This window comes from Macrobrachium nipponense, chromosome 35 (assembly GCF_015104395.2).
Source record: "Macrobrachium nipponense isolate FS-2020 chromosome 35, ASM1510439v2, whole genome shotgun sequence".
NCBI classification, from domain to species: domain Eukaryota; kingdom Metazoa; phylum Arthropoda; class Malacostraca; order Decapoda; family Palaemonidae; genus Macrobrachium; species Macrobrachium nipponense.
Window position 1 is genome coordinate 36,109,890 of NC_061096.1, and position 10,000 is coordinate 36,119,889.

The following is a 10,000-nucleotide window of genomic DNA, read 5'->3' on the forward strand; positions in this document are numbered from 1 at the left end:
AGTTGGTGGTTGGTATTATGAACACTTATTTTCCTTCATCGCTTCCGTTCATTTTTCTCATAGGTGAATTGTTTTCCAACGGGTAAGGGTTTGGCATCTTCATCCAAACAGTGTTTGTGTGATAAGGGAAACGATCATTTAAGTATTGCCAGATAATAACCCCCTGCGGTAATGAATTTCATAAGTGACGGACACCAATCTCGTTGTGTTTGAAAAATGCGAAAACTGCTACTAAAGAGAATCCAATATAGTCGAAATACTTAGGGAAACTTGTTGTAAGGGTTAAAGGCAGCTTCTTCTTCTCAGACACTGATGCCTCTGGCATTTCCCATTCCCGCGTGAAATGTGCCAATACCGATTCGTACGACGTTAATCGGCTTTTCGTAAGAACCGGAGTAAGATGCAGTTTAACAGATTACTATTTCGTGTCGGCTTTTCGCTGGAGAACTGGCAGATTTCCCAAATGTCATGTCGGTATATTGTACACAATTTCCCTCTCAAAACCTCATTACTTAAGGTTCTAATGTCTGCGTTCTTTCCACAAAATTCATCTTACAATGTTTTTTTTTCTTCCGAGCTAATTTGACATCGGGTAGACTGTGCGGGTGGGAAGGAAGGAAGGCAGTTAGTGTAATATGGTCTCTTGATTCCGGGGCATCAGATAAACCATCCCGTAATGGATTGGTTTCCCTTTTCATTGAGTGTAAGTTGAACGAAATGAATATCAGAACAGTTGATGAAGATAATAGCTTGAACTCATTTGCTTTATACTTGTAATTTCTACAGAATAATTCCATTTATTACTATTATTAATAGTTGCAGTGCTGTAATTGTAGTAATAATTTTACATAAGTAATCAATTTTATTATTTTAGAATCTATTTGTGTACTACCGTTGAGGATATAGAGGCTTGATAATACGGAACAAAGCACATCATGAAGTTGATATGTATGAGTGGGGTTTATGGGAATGTGTTGGATAAAGTATCCATTAAGGACAGCAAAACCTGTGGCGAAGTGTTTGAACGTTTTCGAAACTTCTATCATTATGATTTTTTTCAATTTTTCTCTAAGGAAAAGTAAGAGTTGAAGAGTTTCCACAATACAATGAATACTGAGGTTTGATTACAATGTAACTTTCAGCAGAGCAAAAAGCTCTTTTCAGAAATATGAAAGAAAATTGAATTAATCAAACGATTAGCATCAAAAGATGAATCAGCAAGCAAGCAAATATATGCATGATTCATGAAAACTTGTGTAAAACTTCTTCATGGCGCTTCTGAGCAGTGATTCAGCATCTCTTAATCGTAGGAGCATCAGCATCAGTGACACCACCTTAAGACCGCAGAATGGAAGATCTCGAGTACTATAGTAGATTCACATCACCCGTGCATCTGATGTCTAGGCCAGTCCCTTACGACGCTCTTGATTGGCTAATGATAAGTCAATCACAGGGCTGGAAACTCTCAGCTCTCCCTGTGATTAGCCTGTCAACAGCCAATTAGGAGCTTCGTAAGGGACTGGCCTAGACATCAGATGCACCGGTGATGTGAATCTACTATAGTCAGTAAGTACTCCACTTCCTCAGAGCGCGTATGCAACTCTTCTGCACTCGAAGGGTGGTCGCTAGAGGCGATGGCAGAAGTTCCCTCTTGAATTGATTGTGGGGCGTCCCCTAAGCAGACTGCCTTCCAACTTTAATCGAAATTATAATTACCAGTGTTAGGGAAGTGAAATTACTATTCCGTCCTAACCATGACATTTTGTTAGAGAAATGAAATTGCCATTCCGTCTGAAAGATGACAGTTTGTTAGAGAAATGAAAGTGCTATTTCGTCTGAAAAATAACATCTTCCAATCAAATGGCAGCCGAGATTTAAGAAAAAAAAAAATTAAACCCACAGTTAACCAAACTCAGAAAAGGTCACTAACATCATCACAAAAGAGAAAAATCCATAGGGTTTCTTTGAGAAGCCCAGCTACCAAGACACGATGACTTTAATTGTCTTTAACAAAGAGATATATCGTTTAGCAGTGACGATCTAAACTTACTAACCCGGAAATACGGTAACCATATGAATAGTTGTGAATGAATATAGCAGCAGCAATGTCATCATTCAGACAAAATGGCAATTTCATTTCTCTAACAAGATGTTATTTTTCAGACGAGATAGCAATTTCATTTCTCTAAGAAGATATTTTTCAGACGAAATGGCTATTTTATTTCACTAACAAGATGTTATTTTTCAGACGGAATAGCAATTTCATTTCACTAACAAAATGTCATCATTCAAACAAAATAGCAATTTCATTTCTCGAACATAAAGTTATCTTTCAGCGAAATAGCAATTTCGTTTCATTAACAAAATGCTATCATTCAGGCGCAACAGCAATTTCATTTCACTAACAAAATGTCATCATTCAGACGAAAAAGCAATTTCATTGTTAGAAAAATGAAATTGCTTTTTCGTCTGAATGATGACATTTTGTTAGTGAAATGAAATTGCTGTTGCGCCTGAATGATAGCATTTTGTTAATGAAACGAAATTGCTATTTCGCTGAAAGATAACTTTATGTTCGAGAAATGAAATTGCTATTTTGTTTGAATGATGACATTTTGTTAGTGAAATGAAATTGCTATTCCGTCTGAAAAATAACATCTTGTTAGTGAAATAAAATAGCCATTTCGTCTGAAAAATATCTTCTTAGAGAAATGAAATTGCTATCTCGTCTGAAAAATAACATCTTGTTAGAGAAATGAAATTGCCATTTTGTCTGAAAGATGACATTGCTGCTGCTATATATTCATTCACAACTATTCATATGGTTACCGTATTTCCGGGTTAGTAAGTTTAGATCGTCACTGCTAAACGATATATCTCTTTGTTAAAGACAATTAAAGTCATCGTGTCTTGGTAGCTGGGCTTCTCAAAGAAACCCTATGGATTTTTCTCTTTTGTGATGATGTTAGTGACCTTTTCTGAGTTTGGTTAACTGTGGGTTTAATTTTTTTTTTCTTAAATCTCGGCTGCCATTTGATTGGAACACTTGAAGGGATTCTTCTGTTCTGCGATGACAATACAGACATCTCAATTGTAATATTGGATTTATTGCCATACGTTGAAGATTAAATGTTAGAGATCTGTTGACTTGACCAGCAAATTTTAATCATTCTCTCTCTCTCTCTCTCTCTCTCTCTCTCTCTCTCTCTCTCTCTATCTCTCTCTCTCTCTCTCTCTCTCTCTCTCTCTATATATATATTATATATAATATAATATATAGATATATATATATATATATATATATTATATATATATATATATATAAAATACATATATATATACACAAGAGAGAGAGAGAGAGAGAGAGAGAGAGAGAGAGAGAGAGAGAGAGAAAGCCTGAAATAATTGAAATTCTCTCTCTCTCTCTCTCTCTCTCTCTCTCTCTCTCTCTCTCTCTCTCTCTCTCTCTCTCTCTCTCTCTCTTAGAGAGAGCCTGAAAATGATTGAAATATCTCTCTTTTATAATATATATACATATGTATATATATTATATATATATATATTATATATATATATATATATATATATATATATATATACACACATAAATTTATTTGTATACATACGACGACTGCTTCTTGATTTAAACAATCTTCTGTGTTCTGGTGTTCCTTTTGCCCCTCCGATGGAGTCGGGCGGGGCGACAGAGAGATAGCCAATTGATTGATCCAGCAGGAAAGAGCAAAGAGCCAACCAATCACGCAAGTGTCAGTCAGTGTTCATTAGAAACTCATCGTTCATTCGGATCAATTTTGAATGGGCTATTTACCTGCTGATTACCAACAGATGAAGGAAACTCACTGAGGAGCGATGGAAAAGGAAAAAAAATCGGTGATGTTAAATAGATTCCTAGATAAATTTTGCGATGATGGTCCTTAGTTATGTTTTAAGGCTTCTATTCCATGTGTTTGTGTAGTTAATATAAAAAAACACACACACTCACAAACATTTTGCAAACAAAATTAGTAAAACCTTTTGATGTTCAAGCATCGAGAAATATATTTATTTATTTGATGTCTTTATTTATTTTTTTTCAGATCACACCTTTTGACGTTCAAGTATCGAGAATATATTTATTTATTTGATGTCTTTATTTATTTTTTTCCAGATCCCAAGTCCAACGACGATGTCTCCAAAAGCGATGTTCGCAGCAGCCTTCTTGATATTATCTCTGTCAGCGGTGTCTGGGCGCAAACATTCTTCACACTCAGGTAGGAGATAAGAATTGAACGTCTTCTTCCTTTCTTTTGTTTTGTCGGTGCTTTATATAATATGATGTCCCCCTCTCTTTTGGCTGCTACAGATGTCTTAAGGTTTTTATGGTTATCCGCTACGCACACAAACACACGCACGTATACCTATATATACATATACTATATATATATATATATATATATATATATATATATATATATATATATATTGGTACGAAGTGCCAAGTATCTGGTTACTACACTTACCATTCATTAACTGATACCTCACAAAAGCCAGACACCTGAACCCTCATCACAGGTATTAAACGACTGAATACTCTAAAGGCAACAGTGATCCCTTAACAACTTACCAGTATTGCAGAATATCAGACTAAGTTCATCAAAACAGATGTGAGGTAATCTTGTAAGTAATTAAATTAATCAAAGGGCATCACTCCATCAGCAACTTTAAAAGTCTAAGTATTTCCCTGATTTCAGAAGTCTAAGTACTTTCCTGGTTCTAAGTCACTTTAAGTAAATTGAAGTTAAACAGATTAATCACCACTCTATGTTTCTACCTAACATCAATATAATCAAATGCAAATATACTGGTATAAAATAAAGAAAACACTTATAAAAATTTTAAATACAAAAATTTATTATTAAACTCAAAATTTATAAGTGAAATTCACAATATCAGGGAAAATTACTGTTTCTTGAAAACAAAGTAAAGTTTAATCAATTCTTGAATTAATTAAGTAAAATTAAATAAAAATTAATTTATCATAAATTCAAGAAAATTAATTCAATCAAAATTCAAAAGTGTTAGGTAATAATTGAAAATCAGAAATTAATTCACAAGAGCTAAACAATAATAAAACTTGATAAGAATTTTAAGGAAATGCAAATTAATTCACAATTGTTAAATGTAATTAAATGTGCAATGATTAAGCAATGAAAATAACTAAGTCAATTAAATTGTGAATGTAAATGAAAATACAGAAAAATGAGGACAGTATCAAAATAAAAAGGCACACTTCAACAAGAAAATGAACAAATGCACTGAATGAAACAAACACAAAACACAAAAATTTGCAATGTGTAAAAGTGTAAATCTTTTCACTCAAAACATTGTAACCATCAGTTTTTACCAAACCACTGTTCCTATCAGTTATTAGTTAACCACTGTTCCTGTCCGTTATTAGTTTCTTACCAAACCATCATAACCATTAGATATTAGTTGCAACTAATAAAAATATAACACACTTTACCTTTTTGGTATACCAACTTCTTTCTTTGCTGCAGTCTTGTTTTACACTTTCACAAAAACCAGGCGCCGTTACAACAACAGTGTTTGTTCAGATTCCACAAAAAACACTATTTAACACTAAATAAACTCTAAGAAATATCAAATATGAAATTCTCAAGTTACGAGTGACCAATTTACGTTACGTTAATGTAATCTCAAGGATGGAGAGAGAGAGAGAGAGAGAGAGAGAGAGAGAGAGAGAGAGAGAGAGAGAGAGAGAGAGAGATCTGAACGCCTTGAGTATTGAAGATGTTATGAAATTCTCTTCCTTATGGAAGCTGGACAGTGGATGACACAAAACGTTTTTGGCAATAATGCTTCCAGAAGCTTCGAAATCTTACGCAACTTTACATACAAAATGTGTAATCTGCACATGGCACTCGGCAAAGACATATGCGTATGAGACCAGTATATAATAATGTTCGTACCCGATTGAGACGACGTCGAGCGATAATCAAGACTGACATGTTCTGATAACAATGCGAAGACTCGCGCTTGCTTATCAAAAGTGTTGACAGATTAGGAAAGCAAACTGAGATCTCTGAGTTCCTCTAATCTCACAGTGCTGACATAATAGGGAAACAATCGTAGTTTCGAACAGACAAAAGAAATCTCTCTCTTTCTACATTCTACGTTATATATTCTTTTACATTATGTTATGCGAAATCTGAACACACATTTTAAAACATCCTATCTCTAAGCTATCTAGGAATCTGAAAAAATGTTGCACAATTCTACATAACATTTTGCAGTCTAAGAGGGAATATATGCGTTTTGAAAGTAGCAATATATAATATATATATATATATATATATATATATATATATATATATATACTTATATATATATGTATATATTTATATATATTTGTCTGTATATGTATATGGATATATACTATATAAGTATATATATATATATATATATATATATATATATATATATATATATATATATATATATATATATATATGATTGTGTGTATGATTTAGTGCAAAGGTGGTATACTGCATGAATTAGTATCATTTTGAGTGCATTCAGTTCCCGCAGCCATGCTACGATAATATCACTTTGTCGATGTACCGTGTATGTGAATAAAAATCACACTAGAAGCTCCACAAGAGACAGTAGAAATTCCTTAATATTTAAAGGCCAATAGGCCTACTCCTCAGATATATTACAACAAAAGTAGAGCCTATAGAGCAAGATAAGTCAATAGAAAGTAGAGAAAAATAAATAAACGCTGATATAATCGTTTTAGAATGAGACACTGGAAAACCCCAGGTGAGACCATTGCTATTTAAGTCTGAGCATTAAATAGGTACACAGACATAACGAAGAGCTTAGTGCTCTTGGTTTTAAGGCCGCAGTTGGCGTGAGGTCAGCTCATTCTCGCGCGCATTACAGGCCGTGAGTTCAGGGCTATTATGGCGCCGGGAGCTAAATCACCCCCAATCGGCGGTATTAAAAGATTTAGAATGGAGTGATCCTGAATTCGCGTCATTACCGGTGGAACGCCGCCCGGTGTTTGCTGTTAATCATTCTGGGGCGATGGCATTTTCAATCGCTTCTGCAATGGCCTTCCTCTTTTGTAATGGCTGCTTTCGTGAACACAAACTGATTAGGCGTATTTATAAATAAAAATATTGTATAATATATATAAAGAGAGATAGATATAAATATAAATAAGTAAATTATATATATATATATATATATATATATAAAGAGATGGATATAAGTATAAATAGATAAAATATATATGTGTATGTATATATATATATTATATATATATATGTTTGTGGGATATATATATATATATGTATATTTATATATATGTATATATATATTATACTTATACATATACCCATTATATATATATAATATATATATATATATATATATGTATATATATATGTATATATATATATATATATATATATATATATATATATATATATATATATATATATATATATATATATGTGTGTGTGTGTGTGTGTGTGTGTGTGTGGGTGTGTGTGTATATATATATATATATATATATATATATATATATATATATATATATATATATAGCTTGCACGAATAGACGTTTTTTCAAAATGTTCTTTAGCCTACTCATTTTGGTTTGAACCGTAGCGATTAGTGACCGAAGCGTTCTTAATACGCTTACGGACGAAACGATCGTCCTATTCAAAGCTCCTGTAATTCTAGCGGCGGGAGGCCAGAAATAGGCCCACAATGGAAGAGAGAAAAAACCGGGTACAGAGCAGAGCAGCAAAAGAAATTGTGTGTATAACGATTCCATTTTTAGCGAAAGATTTAAATTAGTTTTAATTGGTGGGGATACTTCGTTCAATAGGTTAAGCTGGAAGCCATTTGACCACCTTGATAGTTTGAAATGGAGCTCAAAGACGCTACTTTCCATGTCGCCCCATAAGTGTTTTAGGTATTGGGTATCCGTCTCCCTTTCATCATTTGTAGGGGAAGTCTTTAGGAAAATCTTCATAACTTTCCTGTGGGACTTATCGAAAACCAGTGGAAAGAGAAAGTGGCTATAGATAGAGAGAAACATCACTCAACTTTTTTTTTTTCCTGCAAAAGGAAGAAAATTGCAGGAATATGAGAAAGTGGAAACAGAGGGCGAATTCCAGTATCTGTCGCGCGGAGATAAGGAAAGAGTCACCAAACCAAGCGGCCGTTTTCTGGTATTCAGAATAGATTTGGGGGATGATTCCTCTGGTGAGGGGTTCCAGTCTGGTCAAGAGAGGGTGGGGGGAAACACTTTTCCTTTAACCTATCGAAAAAAAAGTCTTGTATATATGAATGTGTACATTTGTTATTCCCATTAGGCTATTGGAAGTCGTCTCTTTTCACATTAATTCTTTAGTTGAATAGGTATTGTAGTCAGTATCTTGAAACTCGTATCGTTAGATCGATCAACAAAGTCTTCATAAAAATGTAGGGAACGTGCATGAATAACTTGTGTTCATCTTTGATGTGAGATGTATGTTGTTAAGAGACTTCCCACTCTCCCTTCTTCGTCTAATTTAATTGGGTAGGAAAATGTTAACTTTCTAATTAAAATTGTTTCTTCAACTTCGGGGCGAAAAAATTTTGGAGGATCATTATAAATGAGAGAATATTTCAGTTTTCTTCTCCAACACAAGTTATCCGATATCCAAGAGAAAGTTGAGGATTCTCCTCAGCGAGGAGAAGCAGAAAACAGAGGAGATGACAGAAGAATGAGAATATTGTGGTAGAATACATTCTTGAGTGGTTCAAACCCACCCCCGCTCTCGTATTTATACGAGAATTCCCTTTTTTTAAGTTGATCATTTTATTCTCACCTTGGTTAATATTGTCTTTGAGACCCTGCAACACGCTCATCTGTTGCGATACTCTCTCTCTCTCTCTCTCTCTCTCTCTCTCTCTCTCTCTCTCTCTCTCTCTCTCTCATCCTCCTCTTCTCTCCTCCTCTCTCCTCTCCTCTCTCTCTCTCTCTTCTCTAGGAATAATCCAATAGCCCCCATCGTAACGTAAGCGATCTCCCCCCCTGTATTATGAGGTTAAAAAATGTTGACGTTTAGTATTTCATATGCAGTAATAAAGAAAGCTCGCTTTTTTTTCTCTCTCTCTCTCTGTTTAATTTGGGCTCGAGATATTAGGTAAAGGCTTCACGAATTAACGCAACTCATTATTTTTCTGGGAAATTTAATGATTAAATGAAACACTTTGGAAGTGTTAATTAACCACTCTTTCCAACGTTCAGTGGATTTTGAATTCGTTTACGTTCACGGCCTGCCTTCCGTTATTATTATCATTATTATTATTATTATTGTTATTATTATTATTATTGTTATAATTATTATTATTATTATTATTATTATTATTATTATTATTATTATTATTTTATTTTATTATTATTATTATTATTATTATTATTATTATTATTATTATTATTATTATTATCCAGTAAGATGAAAATATTTTAAGACTCGTTCTGGACCGCAACAGCGTCTTGTCATTAAGCCGTCGGAATCCAGCAAATGAAGGAAGTGGACCACCTGATAAATGAGAACCCGTAACAATAGAAACAAAGGCGTTGAAAGACGTTACGTGTCGAGAGAGAGAGAGAGAGAGAGAGAGAGAGAGAGAGAGAGAGAGAACGAACATTATATTTTCTGTACGATGTTTGAAAGAGAGAGAGAGAGAGAGAGAGAGGAGAGAGTTACAAGGATTAGGATGTCTCAAAGTCTTATTAGTCCATCCCAGGAGACATCGAAGAGAGAGAGAGAGAGAGAGAGAGAGAGAGAGAGAGTTACAAGGATTAGGATGTCTCAAAGTCTTATTAGTCCATCCCCAGGAGACATCGAAGAGGAGAGAAGGAAGAGAGAGAGAGAGAGAGAGAGAGAGAGAGAGAGAGAGCATTACAAGGATT

The 10,000-nt window shown here is 34.1% G+C and overlaps 1 protein-coding gene across 11 annotated transcripts in view; it reads left to right on the forward strand.

The window, feature by feature from the left end:
- The window catches only part of LOC135208623 (uncharacterized), a 292,063-nt gene that overhangs the window by 168,751 nt on the left and 113,312 nt on the right, over nucleotides 1–10,000 (forward strand). For all 11 annotated transcript variants that reach the window (XR_010313193.1, XM_064241001.1, XM_064241002.1 and 8 more), the window contains one exon: nucleotides 4,169–4,271. Coding sequence is in view for 10 of the 11 variants with exons in the window: in XM_064241001.1 (XP_064097071.1) it covers nucleotides 4,187–4,271 (85 nt within the window). In the remaining variant the exon portion in view is untranslated. The remainder of the gene's footprint in view (nucleotides 1–4,168; nucleotides 4,272–10,000) is intronic.